Raw genomic sequence first — 19467 nt, 5'->3', positions numbered from 1 at the left:
TTCCTTTCCTGAAAATTACTACAGCCACTTACTGCCCAACTGCACTATCAGAAAGAACAGGCAACAATAAAGCACTGCAAAAAAGTTACTGATCCTCAAACAAAGACACATTTTGCAGTCAGGGTTAATTAATGAGTACTATTACCTGTTTAATTAGCATATACGTCTCTGACATAATCTTCTCAATCTTGCTGAGGTCATAGGTCACGACCTTCTGCCCTTGCTGATATGCTCGGTATGCGTCTAATAATAATGTCTTCCCAGACTCCACGTCTGTTAATAGTTTCCTCTTCCGACTTGGTCTGTGGACTGCTTCACCTGTCCCACTTACCACATTGTCTGTTCCCTGGGCTGTGCCTTTAACTGCCTGCTGTCTAGAGCTTATGCTCAGTTCTTCCAATGAGAGCTCAGGGGTTCGATTCTCAATGGTTTTGTCTTTGGAAATTCTGGGTGGCTGCACCTTGTCAGATTCTTGGGTTTTAATAGGGGTGTTTGCCTTTGCAGGATTGCTGCAGTGACTCTCTAACTCCATGGGTTCTGCTGAGCCAGGACGGGGAGTTTCAAGCATCTCCCTATCATTTTTGTCCCCATGTTCTACAGTGTCCATGTCCTGGGGGGACTGACTCCTGGAAGTGTCCTTTGTCCCATGCTCTGTACCTTGTACACATCCTTCAGCTAAAGCTGGTTTCTTGGGGAGGACTCCTTTGCTCTCCTCTGCACTCAGCGTGTTGGAGACGTCTGTTGTCATCTCTCCTACCAAAGAGACTGACACTGCAGAATATGGATCTTCCTGAACCTTTGAGGGAGAAAAATGTAAAGTTAAACAAGTAAAAAAGAAACTGGGGAGATGCTATCACAACATAGCAGTCTGAAAGGCAATGTTCTGTTTCTGTAAGCAACATTGGGATATATAAAATATTTCAGAGTAAACAGCACAGTATACAAGCATTTACCTATTTGCATCTAATGCGTGCAGAATGAGAAGGAAAGTGCTTCTCAGTGACAACAAATTACTCAAAGACCATTCAGCCACACTGACTGATTCAAGGCTGCTTCTATGGCACTTAAAGTTCTGGCATTATGCCTTTCTATACGGTCTACCAGCCTTGGAGTTAAACATAATAAGCATGAGATGCAAATAAGTACATTTACAGTATGGATGGACAGGGAGAGACAATAAAAGCTTTAGCTAAAACAGCACTTGCTCTGTCAGTCTTACCAGAACATTCCTTGAATAATGGGTTGCTGCTGAAAGAGCCAAAAGAGTCCAAAGGAGTGGATTCCGAAACAAGCAGCAAAGAAAGAAAGAAATGGGGAAAGGACAGAGGAGATTCCGTTGATGGGGATGGCTGCAGCTGGGAGTACATAGGGTGGACAGGAGGGGGCTGAGGTTTGCTGTAGGAGGATGACAAAGGTATTGGGAACAAACACTTGGAGAAGTTAAGGTAATGGAATGGGAAGAGGCCAGGAAGACATTTGGATTCCAGGCTAGTGATTGGCTTCCCTATTGGGAATTAATGTCGAAGTACAGACAGGAAGAAAGGTATAGGGGAATCCTAAATGATGGGCCTGCACTGGTTGAGTTTTTAACTGAGTCTGGAACAGAGACTGCTGTTGAGGGAAGAGATGGCAAGTAGGGCATATAAATATTGCATGATAACCATAGGAATCAATGAGAAGAGGTCACAGGGGGGTGGGAAGAAAGAATGAATATGCGGTTCAGAGAGGGACAATGGGAAGACATATATTTGGCTCCCAAATATGCAACAGAGTCTGTAGGATTTAGCATTTTTGCCTGGAGATGTTTAAGTGGATACTTTTATACCTCAAGTAGACTCCAAAGAATTTTTCCTCAAGTAAATGACAGATGCTGGAGGTGTGATTGGGAGAAGAGAGGTAGTTTGGAAATGTGTTTAGAGTACAGTAGTTGGCAGACTCTGAAAATTCCCTACTACTCTGTCGGCAATACTGGGAGACTGTAGCTCGTCCTATGTTATAAGTCAAGACAAACAGGCGGGGTAGCTCGTTTACATGCTTTATTATATAGAAACACATCAGGATGGATAGCAGCAACATAAAATGTAAACAAACTGATTAACTGAAAGACCATTACATACATGCATGCTTACATCTCAACAGTTCTCTACAAAATGGCAGTCTGGCTCAAACGTGCTCAGTATTTATACACATGTGCCAGCCCATGGAAAACTCCTTAAAGGTATACATACATACTGATCTACATCCTCCCTCTTTAGTGAATTGCCCACATTAAAGTAACATCTGAAAAAGACATGCCAGACACTAAGAAATAAACACAATGTTCATGTCCAAGCTGCCGTGTATTTGGAACATGGTCTGGAAATGCGACCAGATCTAGTGATACAGCAATTAAGACTGAGTTTAGCAACAGGGACAGTGACTGGTGAACAATCTGTTTCAGGAGTTTCGGGAATCTTCTCAGGAACAGGGATATTTGCTGGAATATCATTCGGAACTGGAACACTGGATGACTCACTTTGAGATCTAGAGTCTTTTTCACAGACAATATGCTGCAATACAGGCTCAGACACCAGTACTAAATGTTTCCAATTCCACCTAAATTCTACTCTTTGTGATTCCACAATGTACAATCTAGGCTCTGGACATACAGCTTTCATGACTCCAATCCGATATTAAAACCTTTGGACTTCTGCATCCTCACTATCTTCCCTTCTCGTAACGGACTGAGCAGTTTGCTGGACTTAACATAACAGGACTTCTGGGACAAATGCCTTTTCATGAGTTGAGCTCTCACTGCTTTGTTGTTCTTAGCACAGGGAACGAACAGATTACTACTATCTGGTAGTGTGGTTCTGGTTTGTCTCGACCAAAGCCTTTGTGGAGGTGAACCAAGATGTTTATCATTAGTGATATTTCTGTGATTCAGGAGATTCAGAAAAACACTGCTATTGTCTCATTTTAATTTCTCTAATAATTGTTTCGCACTTTGTACTGCATCTTCTGCCAAACCATTTGACTGTGTGCACTCAGGGCTACTTATAACATGAATAAAGCCCCACTCTTCAGCAAATCTCTTGAACTGCTGGCTTGTAAACTGTGTACCACTGTCATAAATAACTTTGTGCGGACTACCAGGGACTGCAAAATGATGCTTCAACTTAGTAATGACAGTACTTGACACTAGATTGGGAAGTAGGTCGATCTCGAAACAATTTGAATAAGAGCACATTAACACCAAGTAATGTTGACCATTCCATTCAAAAATGTCTGTAGCTACTGTCAACCAAGGTAGTTCAGGAATCTGGTTTAGCTGAAGTGGTTCTTTCTGTTGATGTGGCTTACTAATATTACATACAGAACAAGATGAAAGTACTCTCTCGATATCCTTTGACACAGAAGGCCAAACTATTTGTACTCTCACCCTTCTTTTGGTAGAATCAGTTCCTGGGTGGCCACGATGCAAGATGGCAATATACTCTTGTTGCAAGGATTTTGGAACAATCACTTTTGGACCTTTCATGATGGTACCATTGTCAAACAAAATCTCATCTCTGCAATGAAAAAAGAAGTTATGTCTTACCATAACGTTCCATCTGTGTTGTTAATCTTCTTCCATTCATCACTGAGGGTGTTGGCCTAATACCAAGCTCGCATACACCAAAAACTCTCGAGCTAAGCTGCTACCCACAATGCCCTTCTCCCTGTTACCTCAGATCAAGTTTGCATAAGACATACAGAAGTAAAGCAGAGGCCATTTCTGCGCAAAAACCCTAAAAATACCACAAGGACCCATAAGATCCACCAGGAGCCTTTGGTGGGGACAGAGGGAGGGTGTGATGTATGGAAGAAGATCAACAACTCAGATGGAACGTTATGGTAAGACATAACTTCTTTATCTGATGGTGTTAATCTTCTTCCCATTCATCACTGATGGGACAGAATCCCAAGCTACCTGAGAAACCTGGGTGGCCCTTATGGAAGAACATTCCTGAGCACCATTGAGCTGAAGGCCGCTCTTCCCCTGGAGACCATATCCAACTTGTAATGTTTGATGAAAGTGTGTGGTTTAGCTCAAATGGCTGCTGCGCAAATGTCGTCCATAGAAGCTCTGGAGTGAAAAGCTACATAGGTTGCTATATCTCTAGTTGAACGTGCTTTGATATTGTGAGGTTTAGGCTCATTTGTATTTGAATATGAAAAAGAAATACAGTCTCTGAGCCACTTTGATAAAGTGACTTTTGACACAGCATATCCCATTTTTGGACCAGAGAAGGAAATTAAATGTTGGTCTGTCTTGCGGATAGATTTAGTCCCAATTAAAAACGTAGTTGCCTATGCACGTCCAATGAGTGTAGACAGTATTCTCCTTTACTGGAATAGATTGGGAAAAACACTAGGAGCTTGATGGATCGGTTCACAGAAAAATCAGAAACCACTTTGGGGAGAAAAGATGGATTAGTATGTAGCGATACTCTGTCTTTATGAAACATTAAGTACGGTCTCTTGATACATAAGGCCTGTAATTCTGAAAAACGTCTAGCTGAAGTGACAGCTACCAAAAATAGAGATTTCCATGAGAGAAATATGAGATCACATTTTGCAATAGGCTCAAAAGGTGGTTGAGAGGGAGACTGCAGTACTAGGGAGAGATTCCACGCCTGTAAGGGACGCCTAATTGGGGGTCTGCTGTGAAACACTCCTTTGAGAAAGGTTTTGCATTGGCGGATGGACATAAGTGGAGTGCCCTCTGATCCGTTACGGAAATTGGAAATAGCTGCTAAATGGACTTGTATGGTAGAAGCTGATGCTCCATTTTCAAAGAACTCACATAGGTATCGAAGGATAACAGAGACTGAAGCTGAGAAGGGATCTAGCATCCGTTCTTTAGATCAAAGAGAAAACCTTTTCCATTTACCTCTGTAAAGTTTTCTGGTGGATGGCTTATGGGAGGCCAGAATATCGTGAACAGGTGAGGAAAGGGCTTCCTGCCTGGCGACTAACGCCACTGCACTCCTAAAAATGGAGAACATCGATATCTATGCAGTAAATGAGACCTGGTTCAAGACTCCAGAGAGCACCCCTGCAATAACAGGCTACAACTCTTATCACACTTTTCGGCCAGCAAACCAAGACTGAAACACTAAAGGTGGAGGAGTGTCCATATTCACCAAGGATATTCACACCTCCAAGCTAGTTGCCCAACACAATGCATCTGAAATTCTCCAGGTGCAACTAACACTAGGTAAGACTGCAATCCAAATTGTAGCTTGCTACAGATCCCCCACCATGCCCCAAGATTCTCACTACACCTTTCTAAACATACTGAAAAATATTAAGATACAACCAAACACCCTAATACTGGGTGATTTCAACTACTCTGCCATTAACTGGGAAAACTACTTGGGTACCAACACCTTTTCCCAACGGTTCTTGGAATTCATACCACCAGGGGCTCCAACATACTAGACCTGGTCATTACCAACATGGGAGATAGATGCTCCACACCAGTGGTTACCCCCTCATTAGTCAGGTCTGACCATAAGCAAATCACCCTTGACATCCACATCCCACCCCCACTAAGGAAACCTCTGTAAAAAACTTTTCCAAAGCCAACTTCATGCTACTTAAGTCAGAAGGACAAACTTCATGGCCCCCATGCAGACGGGAGCTGAAAGTTCGACTGCTGAATCATACACTAAGGCACTGTATGAGCACATACACTAGTGCATGAATCGTGCCATCCCAAATAGAACCAAGACGCTCTCCTCCAAAAAAGGAAGCCAATCTGGTGGTCCCCTGACATAAACAAACAATACAACAGGAGGAGGAAACTGTTGCAGAAAAGAGGAAAATTCCAGGATGCAAAAAACTCCCTTACCAGCCTCAGTAAGAAGCTGAGATCCCTCATAAAATCCTCCAAAGCTAGTTACGAAAATAAAATTGCCAAAGATTGCAAAGACAACCACAAGGCATTCTATACTTACGTCAAGAATCTAAATGGCAATGCTCAGATCTGCTCTGAGCTACAACAGAATGGCATTAAATATACTGATCCCAAGGACATTGCCAATATCCTGGCAGATTGATTTAGTGCCAACGTCACCGCCCTCTCACCCCCTAAAGGGCCCATCTCAATACCAAAAGATTGCCAAATTCCGGTAATCATGGCCACACAGGTAGAAACCGCACTTTCCAAAGCTAAGAATACAGCATCCATGGGACTAAATGACATCCCAGGCTGTGTACTACATGAACTACAAAATGAACTGGCACCTCACCTAAGTGTTAAGTTTAATTATAGCCTCACCTCAGGTTTCGTGAACACTGAGTGGTGTACAGCTACAGTTATCCCACTCCACAAGGGGGAGATCCAGCTTGGATCCCGGGAAATACCGTCCCATCACTCTGACAAGCCTGATCTGCAAGGGCATGGAACGCATTATCATGGAACTTATAAACAAAGACATCAGAAACCTTCAAACACTGGACCCCCTCCAGTTTGGGTTTGTGAAGGGCCGATCTTGTCTCCTGAACCTGACTGACTTCTTCAAAACAGTCTCCAGAGCTGTGGATGAGGGTAAGGTGGTCCACACAGCCTATCTGGACCTCGCCAAGGCCTTCAACACCATTCCCCACTCTGGAATCATACATAAACTTACTAAGCTGGGAGTAAATCCCTATGTCACTTGATGGGTTGCCAACTGGCTTACTGACAGAACCCAGACTGTAAAAGTAGCCAACTCCAAATCCAGCTCTAGACAAGTGACAAGTGGAGTACCTCAGGGTTCAGTCCTGGGACCGCTCTTGTTTGGCATCTGCTTCTCTGAACTACAGGCCAACACTAAGGGACTCTGGCTAACAAAGTTTGCAGATGACTGCAAACTGGGCGCCATTATTGAATCCCCAAATTATGTGGATATTCTGCAAAAGGGCCTTACAGAAACAGATGCTTGGTGCCAGAGCCATGGGCTCAAGTTTAATGCTAAGAAATGTAGTTATCCCCTTTTGGAGAAAAAAACATGTACCCATGAATTACCGCATAGGTGGCAGTACACTAAACACCGAAAGTGTGATGAGAGACTTAGGGATACAGGTGGACAGTGGTCTCACCTTCAATAACCACAATGCCACAACAGTCAGGAAATCCTTCTATGTGGCACACCTCATCACTAAGGGCTTTTCATCCAGAAAAAAAGAAGGTCATTGTCCCACTGTACTCATCTCTCATTAGACCCATTACAGAGTACAATGCCCCGTTTGGTATGTACCTCACAAGACATCTGCAACAGTTGGAAGGGCCACAGAAATACCCCACTAAAAGAATCAAAGGCCTACAGCAGATGCCCTATGCTGATTGTCTAAAAAAACTCCAGATATACTCTGTAGCATATCGTCTACTCTGAGGCGATCTCTGCTTAACAAGGCCATGTCAAACCCTGAGCTGTTGGACATGCGCCACTTAAAGAAATCCCAATCCCTCAGAGCCACACGCTCCAGGGATCTAAACCTTGTTATCACAATGAACAAAACATGTTGGAGGGATAGGTTCCTGACCCAGAGACTCACCATACTCTGGAATAGACTGCCAATACATGGCAAGCAGAGCGCCTCCTTGGCCCTCTTCAAAAGGAACCTTGACGATTGGATGGGAGATAGGAAATTCACCCCGGGGATCACGTCAGTCACCCTGCTAAACAGGGGCCCAGGGAAATAAATACTGTGGGAAGAAATATCCGGGGAATTGTTTGGCTAGGCTTGTATAGGCCCTAGGGCCAATAGCCTAGTACCAACCTATGAACCTAAGTGGAGAAACCAAACTGTCAGCTTGAGAGTGGACAGATTTGGGAGAGTCACCTCTTGGGGGTGAGAAATTAAGTCTGGATGAGTGTCCGGGATCCATGGAGGCTGTAATAGATGAGGCCGGAGGAAGGGGAACCACACTTGACGAGGCCAGAATGGGGCAATGAGGATCACCTTGCATCTCAACCAAGTTGCTTTCTTTAAAAATAGAGGTATCAAGGGAATTGGTGGGTAAGCGTACAGGAGACCCGTGGGCCAATCGTGAGTCAGAGCATCTCTCGGGGAATCCGCCTCTGGAGGAAAGAGGGCAAAGTAGTGGCTACATTTGTTGTTCAAAGGGGAGGCGAAAAGGTCGCAGCAAGACTGGCCCCAATGGCTGAAAATTTCTGCTGTCACTTTGGGATTGAGAGACCACTCATGTGGAAGGAGAATGCATCTGCTCAGCCTGTCTGCAATCACATTGGAACTCCCCGGGATGTGCATTGCTATAAGAAAGCAGTTGGAAGCTATCGCCCAGTGCCAAATTCTCATGGCCTCTCGATACAGGGGGTAGGATTTGGTTCCTCCTTGTTTGTTGATGTACCAGACTACTGACAATATTGTCTGACTGAATCGCAATCACTCCAGGTGGAAGGAGAGGATGTAATGCCTAGAATGCTAACATCACCACTCTTAACTCCAGAACATTAATATGCAGGTTGGCCTCTAAGCTTGACCACATGCCTTGGATTGTCTTTCCCTGAAAATGGCCTCCCCCCCACCCTATCAGGGAAGCGTCCATGGTCACAGTGGCATTGGGTTGAGGGGTCTGAAAAGGGTGACACCAAAGTTCTGCATCTGGCCTCATCCACCAGAGGAGATCTTCCTTGCAAGAGTTGGTTATGAGGATCTGTGAGTTTAGTGGGTGAAGATTTTCCAACCACTGGGACAATAGGAGCCATTGTAACAGTCTCATGTGTAACCTTGCCAGAGGAACTATCAGAATGGCTGCAGCCATGGACCCTAGAGCCTGGAGAACTTCCCTTGCTGACACCTTTCTTTGACAAAGTATCACACGTACTTGCAATCTTATTCTCTGAAGCCTGTGAGCCGGTAGATACCAGGCAGGTTCGAGTATCAAAAACTGCCCCTATAAATTCCAGCTGTTGGGTAGGTTGTAAGCTGGATTTCTCCCAATGTACAGTGATGCCTAGGGATTCCGCTAGTGAAAGAGTGTAACGGAGGGCCATGGTCAGAAGATGCTTGGTGGGGGCGGAAAGGAGCCAATCATCTAAATATGGAAACACCTGGAATCCTTGAAGTCTCAGATGAACTGTTACCACTGCTAGACATTTCGTGAACACTCTGGGAGCCGTCGAGAGACCAAATGGCAGGGCTCAGAAATGGTAATGATTGGCTCCTAGCCGGAAGTGAAGGAGACTCCTGGAGCATATGCCCATTTTGATGTGGTAATACGCATCCCGGAGATCTATCGAGCACATCCAAACATCCTCCCTTAAAAATGGGAGAATGGATTGAATAGTGACCATGCAGAACTTGGTTTGTACCACTGATTTGTTTAAATGGCTGAGATCCAGAATGGGTCTCCAGTCCCTGGGCTTTTTTGGCACTAAAAAGAATCTTGAGTAAAACCCAGATCCGCATTGGTCTGGAGGGACTGGTTGGATGACTCTTTTTTGACACAGCTTTCTTATCTCTGAAGCCACTTCTTCCCTTTGATTGGGTGGAACATCGGGAAGGTTTTTTGTAGGTTTTGGGCGGGAGGATAAAGGGATGTAGTAGCCTCTGGAGATTATTCTCTGCACCCATTGATCATTTGAAATACAGCGCCAGGCAGTTTGGTGCAGAAAAAAAGACCCCCGACTGCTTCCAGAGGAACGCAATCGAGCAACGCTTCAGGAGAGTGACCATCCAGAGAAGGAATCCCTGGAGTCTTGGTTTCGGGGACCCCTTTGCCCCTAAAGGGGCATCTTCCACCATTGGAATCCCCTCTGCCTCTGGGGGAATCCTCACCATGTGCGTTATGGAAAGGACCTTGAGATTTCTTGTGCCAGATTTTTCCACTCCTCTGGTTCCTGGAAAAAGAATGTTGAGGCTTGCAAAAACATAGGCCAATGGCAGACAGAGTCTTTCTGTCCTGCTCGCACCTGGCCAGTGTGTCCTTCACTTTAGAACCAAATAAAGAAGAAGGTTCAATAGGGGCATTCAAAAAGGAGGACTTGAAGGAGTCCGCAAGGTCACAGATGCGCATCCAGGCATGATGCCTCATGACTATGCCTGCACCCACAGCTCTAGCCACCCCTTCAGTTGCGTGGGAGAGGAGCCTCATGGATGAACTGGAAATAGATTCAAGGGTGGCAAGTTGAGGGGCAACCTTGTCTCGTGCACCATCAGAATCTTGACCCGCGAAGGCTCCAGGAAGTTCGGTAATCAAATCTCTTTGGAGCCTCGTGAAATGTGCCAAGTAATTCAGGGACCAGACAGCAAAGGTCGCTGAAGCAAAAACTCACTTCCCCAACCTGTCCACAGCCTGGGACTCTCTGTTGGGTGGATGAACAGTAGGACTGTCTTCCACCAGATCCTTTTTAGTGGCCGCCGCCACCACTATAGCGTCAACTAGAAAACCTCTGGACCAGTGGGGATGCTCTTCTGGGGGGGTGGGAAGAATCTTACTGGGTCTCCGGGGAATGGCCTCAAAAGAGTCAGGGTTTTGCCAAGCACGCTGCATGACGAGCTGGATTAACTCTTCGGCAGGTGGGGTCACCCAAGAGGTAGAAGGCCAGGAGCAAAAAGCCTGCAGGAAGACGGACTCCGAGGAATGGTTAGAGGGCTTCCAGCCACCCCTCTGTTTTAATATTTCCAGGATGTCCCCAAAGGAGACATCATCCGGGGGTGACAGTGGGGACCCCTCCCCATCATCGTAGTCCGTGTCCTCTGTCAAAGACTCTTCAGGAGAGTCAATGTGCTTCCTCCTGCATGCTTTCTTCCAAGGAGGTTCCTCAGTGGGAATATCTGAGGAAGACTCAGAAGAATGGGTACCCAAACATGGGTTTCCTGAGGCTTCTCTTCCCAATGTCCCGGAGAAGTGGCTCGTGGTAGCTGTAGCTCAGAGGGGAGCAAGGTGAAGTTCCGACGTCAGAGAAGCGCTTCCCAAAGCAAGCACCCTCTCCATGACACGGAAAGCAGGCCCGCCCAAAGAGGAGTGGGAGTCCGGAACCGAAAAGGACAACCTCGGAATCAGGGTCACACCCCACTCTGCCGGACCTGCTCCCAGGGATGGAGCCTCAAGCAGGATCGGGTCAGACGTTATCCCCAGATCCGAGGACAGAACCGATAAAACACTCGGAACTGTGCCCTGGACCGAGAACTCCGTTCCCCAACCATGAGTCTGAGGAAGACACGGTTCCGATGGAGCCGAAAACCAAAGGGATGGCCTCGAAGCCTCTGTGATAGTCACTATCGGTGCCAAGGAGCAGGGTCCCAAAAAGGATGTCAGAGCAATGGGCTTCAGAACCAACGGATCTGAAGGAGGAGTATATGTCAGAGTCCTGGGAGAGATAGACCCAAACACCAGAGGAGGGTGAGTCTTAGGAACATTTGGTATCCCTCTGGCCGTCAACAGCTGATCCAACAGGTGCACCACAAATTCAGATAGACTCCTGGTGGACCTCGTGGACACTCCTGAAGGGGAGTCGGGTCGGTCCAGAAAGGGGCTGTACATCTGACTTAGGAACGGATCCAATGAAGGGGAGTAACAGGTCCATGGTGTCTGACCTAGTGGCACCATAGTCTCTAATTTGGAGACAGGTAGTAAAGTAATCAGTGAAGTAGAAAAGGGACTCGGTGGCGAAGAGGCAGTCGGAGTCGAAGTTATTGGTTCCAAAGGAACTGCATGGGTCGGAACTGCTTTCGGTGCAGTCAAAGGCAAAGTCAGTGCCGTAGCTGAAGTGGAAGGCAAGGTCGGTGGCGCCGACGTCAAAAATCCAGTAATGTCTATGACTTTGGTCAATGTAGCAATTGGAGCAGAACTCGGAACAGTAGTAGTAGTAGTCGGAGCCAAAGTTGCAATTTTATGGTCCAAGGAAGATTTGTGGGCCTTATGTTTGTGTGTCTTACTCATCACCAGCCGGTGAAGAGGGATCAGAATGGGGGCGCTTCTTGTCTTTTACTGGAGGGGTTGAGACCTCCAACACAGAAAGGGCCTCTGAGAAAGGAGAAATGAGAAGGCCTTTCAGAATCAATTTATTTTTTCCTTTCATTCGGCATCCGCTGACTGAAACTTTGACAAATTTAGGAAGGGGGTTTAACAGAGAGGTGAGAAACCCCCAGACAATAAATACAGTCGTCGTGAGAGTCGCTGTTTGGGAGTTTAGCAAGAGGTGCATTGTTTAAACCCCGAAGTCCCTTTTTTGTCAGACATTACACACACAAAAAATTTAACAAAACTACTAAACGCCTAAAAAAGGTAAGAAAAGGAAGAAGAAGAAAGGGAAAAAAGATACCAATGATGGTATCAAGCAGTACCACAAGGGTAAGGAGAGGGCATACTAATGATGGTAAAAGAATTATCCAATGGGTAGAGCTAGTTAGGAGGATATATTAACAGTGAAAGAGTAAAATATAAGAGCAAAATATCCAAAAATACACAAGAATCAAGAAAGAAATAACAGCTTGAGAGCTCAGTGAAACGCTGCTATATGGCTATGCCGCAAACAAGATCTAAGGTAACAGGGAGAAGGGCATTGTGGGTAGCAGCTTAGCTCAAGAGTTTTTGGTGTAAGCAAGCTTGGTATTAGGCCGACACGGTTCCGAGGGCCTTGGGACCGAACCCATGAGTGATGAATGGGAAGAAGATTAACAACATCAGATATATAGTTGCACTTCTACTGGTAAACAACACTGCTTTGAAGGCCATCCTCGACTGATAAAGTGGTTGAGCTTCTGAAGTATTGGGTCTGAGGCTGTGTGACTTCTAAGCTCATCAAGGCATGTGAAAGAAACGTTTATCACTTCTATGACTTCAAAATCATGTTTCTCCTTTTCATGCTGTTCAGTGGTATTTCTGGGCGATATGGATAATGTATCAAAAAGATAAAGAAGTTTCCCTTTTGTGTAGACAGGATAGAAATTATACTTTTGCAATTTCAACATCATGCGTTGCAATCTGGCAGCAGCTGTATGCATAGGCTTTCTCAAAACAGTGACTAGAGGCTGGTGCTCTATTTCAATTTGAATTGGGTGGCCATAAATATAATAATGGAACTTCGAATATGCCAACACAATTGCCAAGAGCTCTTTCTCATCTGCACATACTGCATCATGGTTTGGGATGCATAGGCAACTGGTCTACCCTCCTGAAGAATGAGTGCACCAAGACCAAACTTCGAAGCATCCGAAGAAAGAGTAACTGGTTTGTGAACATCATAGTAACTGAGAGTTGGTAGACTGGCAATTTTTTTGTTTCAGGACATCAAATGCTGTTTGGTGTTGTTCTGACCAGGGCTAGGATACAGCTTTGCGTGTCAGCGCTCTGAGTGGTGCTGAAAGTTGACTCAAGTCTGGAATGAACTTGCCTATTTAAATGTTGTAAGGTTTGAACACTGGAGCTGGCATCTCAAGAATTGCTGTTTGTTTGGAAGGATCTGGTTGTAATCATGAAATGGTAAACAAATAATCAACATAAGTAACTTCTCATAGCCTGAATTTCCACTTCTGAGGATTCAGCTTAAGATTCACTTCACGTGCTCTTTCCAGAAATTTCTTGAGGTTTCTGTCATACTCAGCATCACCATTACCTCTTAGTAGAATATGATCTACTATAATGGCACACAGATAACCAGAAAAAAAATTGTTCCATGGCACTCTGGAAGACTTCACTGGCAGAATTTATCCCAAATGGCATTCTCAAATATCTGTATCTGCCAAAAGGAGTTCTGAAAGTGATTAGCAATGAGGATTTTCAGTCAAGAAAATTTGCCAAAATAAACTCTCTGCATCCAAAACAGAAAAATTGGAATTTGGCATAAGAGCAGCAACTTCTTCGACTGTATGCATTGGATGATGAGGTCTTTTCAGTGCTGTGTCAAATCTCCTGGATCAATACATATTCTGATATCATCTGAGCTTTTCTTATGAGCTACCACCATGGAAGATACCCATTCAATCAGTTCATCAACTGGACAAATCACACCTCGCTGCACCATTTTATACAACTTGCCTTTGATTCTGTTCTGCATAGCTACTGGAACTTTCTGGGCTGGTCTGACAATTGGGCTAACTTCAGGGTCTAACTTCATGGAGTACACAACTGGGAGTTTGCCTAGTTTGTCTTCGAAAAGATCACCATAGGTAGAAAAAAATAGTCTGTGCAAATTTAGAACACTGTTTTTTTAAGCTTACGTGGTAGACTGCCTTATTAAATGAAAGTAGTGTCATTTTCAAACTGTCTCTAAGGCCTAATAATGACTGTACATGCCTTTTGACTATGTAAAATTGCAAGACATAGCTGTTCCCAGCACAGTAACATGAAAGCACTACTGAACCTTCAGTTTGAATTTCTTCACCACCATAAGCAACAAGCTTCTCACCAGCACACACTTTAGCAAATGTTTCTGCTGACATAACACTGCACTTTGAACCTGTATCAACTTTACGCTCTATGGGTCTTCCATTTATCTGAACAGCACAAAATACTTCATTCTTTGCCCATAAATCTACTGCACTGACTGTTTCATTAAGCACAGACACACACATCACAGCTTTCTAACTGATCAACTTGTCTCTCTGAATGTTCTCTTTTAATAAAAGAATGAGCCTCTTTTGACTTACAAATTCTTTGGAAATGATTCTACTTTTTACATCTGTGGCATTGCTGACCAAAAGCTAAGCACTTTTCTCTTTTAGACACATAATTGCCACCACAATTACGACAGTTGACTACGAGGCTAGGTGAAGGCACATGCTTTTTTATTTTATTTTTTATTTAACATTTGTTTACCGGGAAAGTCCGACTTGGAACAAAGCCAATTTTCAGCGGAGGCCCAGGGAAAAATGCTCCAGATGCATGTCTTTGTAACATGGGAGGCAACTGGAGCACCAGGAGGAAACCCACATGAACTCAGGGAGGAAATGCAGACTCCGAACAGAAGGCACCCCAGCCCAGAATCAAACTGGAGAACCTCTTGCTGTGAGGCAACAACGCTACTGTTGGACCACTGTGCCATCCTTTTGTTTTGAGTTTTTTTGTTTTGAGCTTTGAGTTTGCTGACTCACCCTTGTGCTTCATTGAGACTGTGCATGCTCTGGGATTTGCTAGAAAGCTACAGGGTTTACCATGGAGTGTTACAGGATTCATGGTTGCTGCCATGTGCTTGGGCCTGTTTCTTTTAACCACATGCTGCATACTATCAACATTAGCAGCAGAAAATAGTGGAGGCATGCATTTCTCATTTGTAAGCATATTTGTGTGCCTTTCTGTGAGCTCATACATTTGACAACTCTCAACAGCCTTATTCAAAGTTAAATCACTGTCTCGAAGCAAAATCTTTCTCACAGCATCATTTTTAATACTACACACAAGTCTCTGTCTTTGTCTTTTAACAACTCATCCCTTAAATCACTAAATCTGCACGTTGTAGCATTGTTTCCTGAAGTCAGTTATACATGCTGCAAATGTTTCCCCAGGCTTTTGATCCCTTATGTAAAATAAGTGCCTTTGCATCGTAATATTTGTTTGGGGGTTACACATTTCTCTAAATTTACATTTTAAGCACTCGGGGGATCTTTCCTTGATTCAGCCGGTACTACGATATGGTGGTTTCCCCTTCTCCTGCAAACACAGCAGGTGCATACACAAAATAAACACTTTCTTTCAATGGCTTCTGAACCAGCTAAATTAAGCAGAATAAATGCCTTTGTACATGCATCTTTATCAGAAAATGCAGCTTGTATGAAAATTTCGTACTCTTGCTCAAACACTCCCCAATTCTCTGCAACATTATTATCAAAAACAAGTGGATCAGGTTTTCGAAATCCTTCAGCCATGCCAACAAAGTATGCATAAACACATTGCAAATATGGCGCTTGTAATTATATATGAACATGCATACACACCAGGTACTTGTAATAATATTCAACTGTACAATAAACTATTTGAAATACTGTACTTTGCGAAATATGCTTTGAAATGGCTGTATTTTGCGAAATAACTGTACTGTAATACTGCACAAACCTGCGAACACTTTGTAAAATTTGGATATACTGAATAGCTTTAATTAATGTGAAAAAGTAGCACATAGTGAAAAAATGCGGTTGTTTTCCTTATTTTATACATTTTATGGGATTTGGACATTATTTCAAACATCTTCGTAACCATTTCTAATATTTTTATCAATATGTCACAGTTTTGGACATTTTGTTTAACTAGAAATTCATTTTGAGCGTTCTGAGTGTTTTTTGCTTTGTATTCTTCTAGTAAGAAATCTTTTAAGAAAGTTTTAGTACCTAGAATTCGGGTCTATATTAGATCACCGACCGCTTAAAGAAGCGAACGGTGATTAATCAACCCTATATAAGCGAAAGCTTACAATCTCGAACTGTCAGAGCAGCGATTTTTTTCCTAGGAAAAAAAATCGCTGTTCCAAAACACATACACACAACACAAGCACACCAAACAAACAGCAATCCACACACATACACCTAAAATTTTACAACTAACCCTACACTAAACTATACACACACCACTAACTATCCACTTACCTTAACCCAAACCCTAACCCTAAGGTCCGTCACTATTGCACACTCACCTCACCCGCTCCTTAACCCTAACTCACCTAACCCGCCCTAACCCTCACGTCCACACAATCGCACACACACCTAACCCTAACTCACCTAACCCGCCCTAACCCTCACATCCACACAATTGCACACTTACCTGAACCTGACCCATAACTTTCCACCACAGCGCTGAAAATACCGAAGCAACAGAAAAGGACAACCAAATTCTTTCCCTAGGAAAGAATTTGGGTTTCTGTTGCTTCGATATTTTAAGCTTTCGCTTCGTAGGGTTTGCTATCAGAACATTCAAAAGTTTGAAACTTCGATGTTCTAATACAGACCCCTGGAATTAATTTCTGACCTGTTTTGCGAGTTGTACGTGCAGTAGGGATGATCTCTATATTGCTCCAACATTAACTGAGTGCCTCTTGATCTTGATAGTGGATCTCATGCTGACACCGTGTTGCTCATCCTGTGTTAAGATTCAAGACAAATAGATAGGGTAGTTCATTTATATTCTTTACTATATAGAAACACATCAGGATGGATAACAGCAACATAAAATATAAACAAACTGATTAACTGACAGACCATTACATACCTGCATGCTTACATCTCAACAGGTCTCTACAAAATGGCAGTATGGCTCGCAAGTGCTCAGTATTTATACATATGTGCAAGCCCATGAAAAGCTTCTTAAAGGTATACATACATACTGATCTACAGGGAGCAAATTAACTAGGGAAATTATTTTTTTGAGCTGGGATACTGGATCTGATTTGCCTAGCTAAAGTAAGGCCTTGTTGGGTTTGATTGTGGTGGCTGCCAAAGGGGCAATTACTAGAAAATGGAAATGAAAATCTAGACCAACTATACTTGGAGTGGTGAATATTGTAACAGAGATGGAAGAGCAGTAGGTGGGATCTTTGGAAAAGGGTAGGAGTAAGTTACATAGAATAATTGGAAGTTGTGGGAACAATGCATGCGGAAAAGTGTCTTGGAGGAGTAGTGAGGTTTACGGCAGGGCAGGAATTGAGTGCTTTGTGAATGTTATGGCATGGATGTGGGTTTGCTTATGTCACAAGTGGTAATTCAAAAAAGATTTAAAAAAAAAGAAAGGAAGACTGGGGCAGCCGCTGTGGTGCATAAATTAGCATTGCTGCCTCACAGCAAGAGGTTCTCCAGTTCGATTCCTGGCTGGGGTGCCTCCTGTGTGGAGTTGGCATGTCTTCCCTGTGATGGCATGGGTTTCCTCCAGGTGTTACAGTTTCCTCCCACATTTCAAAGACATGCTGCAGGTGGAATGGACACACTAAAATTGGCCCTAGGTGTGAGTGTGTGCGTGTGTGTGCCTTCTGTGGAAGGTTGGGTGCCAGGCTGGCAACTCAACACAGTAAAACTCCACTGCCAATTGGTCTGTGGACCTTTGTTCTGCTGTGGTGACCCCCAATGGGAAAAGCTGAAAGGAGAAGGAAGAAGATTGGTTCCTTACTAAAACCTGCAGGTAACCTCAATATCCTGATTTATTAGAGTCCACCTCTTCTGATCTGATTTCTAAAGTAAGGGGAGTTTACTCCAACCAAGGCAGAAATGGCAAGATAATGGATGGCCTGGGTGGCTACAGAATATCAGACAATAATGACCATATTCAACATAAGAGAGCTGAAGGGGTTGAGGCCACAGGAAAGAAGGTGGGGTAAAATAATGTGAGGAAGAGCAATGCACAAGGACGTGAGGAATAAATGGAGAGGAACATCACACAAAGCAGGTATCCATTCAGCCTGGTCTCACTTCATGCTGTTATTACTGACAACACACACTTGCACCCCCCCTCCTTTGCATCTCCCTCACTGCAATCTATTTCAGTTATAAGGGGATTAATTGTTGTAAGACTCTCATAATTCCTACTGATGTTGTGTCTGCAGGGAGCACAGGAAAGTCAAATGGACTCTAGCATAACTGGAGCCCCAGGATAAGCAACTCAACTTTGGCTGCTGGGCTGTGTTTGCATCTGCATACAAATACCTTACGGTATGATAAAGTAAATACAGGCATCAGGATAGGTGAACTTCTATTCTGTTCAAAACAAATGGGACATAGCAAAATCAGACTTTCTTTCTACTAACAGACCATACTAAGCATAGACGAGAAAAATCCTTCAAAAAGGACATGACATTTCAACACCCTGTACCTAAAATGTTGTCATGCTGCATGCCTGGTCTATTGCTCAGGTCTAAACTCAGATGAGGGCCTGCTATGCACTTCTAAACCATAAAAAGGAGCCTATTTTGGTTACAGTGGACTAGAGAGACATCTGCAGCAGGAATGGTTGTGAGACATCTAATCATTCATCAGCTAAGAAAAATTGATACAGACCCTTGCAAACACAATCTTGTTCTGCCAAAGGAATCAAGAAATAACCTGTCAAACCTATGAGCAAAACATTTAAAAATTTTTCCTTTGGGATTTGTCGGCACACCCTTTAGTTAGAAACACTAGTTAAATAGTTGAACAACAGTGGAGGAAAGATAAACTCACTGAAAAAGTGAAAATACTACCAACACAAAATGCATTTTGCACTACAATGAAACAGTTTGTTTGTTTGTGTCTTTCGGCTTTTCCCGGTTAGAGGTCGCCACAGCGGAACTCCAGTCTGCTAATGATTGGCAGTAGATTTTTACGTACTGGCTTGCCGGGCCTAACGCACAACCTTCAGTGAAGGAACGCCCACTCACGCATGTCGCCACACAGAAGACGCTCTAACTGAGAATCGAACGGGCAACGTCTAACTGTGAGGCGACAACGCTACCGCAGTACTACACTGAAACAGTAAACCATTAAAAAACAGTCAGGGACTTGAAATTTCAGGAAACAGGGATCAGGGAGATAATT

The 19467-nt window shown here is 43.9% G+C and overlaps 1 protein-coding gene across 4 annotated transcripts in view; it reads right to left on the bottom strand.

Moving 5' to 3' along the window:
• Nucleotides 1-19467, bottom strand: part of CABIN1 (calcineurin binding protein 1) — a 4301447-nt gene that overhangs the window by 985732 nt on the left and 3296248 nt on the right. For all 4 annotated transcript variants that reach the window (XM_044068841.1, XM_044068840.1, XM_044068839.1 and 1 more), the window contains one exon: nucleotides 146-796. In XM_044068841.1, coding sequence (XP_043924776.1) covers nucleotides 146-796 — 651 coding nt within the window. The remainder of the gene's footprint in view (nucleotides 1-145; nucleotides 797-19467) is intronic.

Source organism: Protopterus annectens, chromosome 4.part0, assembly GCF_019279795.1.
Source record: "Protopterus annectens isolate FY-2018-M chromosome 4.part0, PAN1.0, whole genome shotgun sequence".
Taxonomy (NCBI): domain Eukaryota; kingdom Metazoa; phylum Chordata; order Ceratodontiformes; family Protopteridae; genus Protopterus; species Protopterus annectens.
The sequence above is the reverse complement of the archived record's forward strand: the minus strand, read 5'-3'. Positions and strand labels throughout refer to the sequence as shown.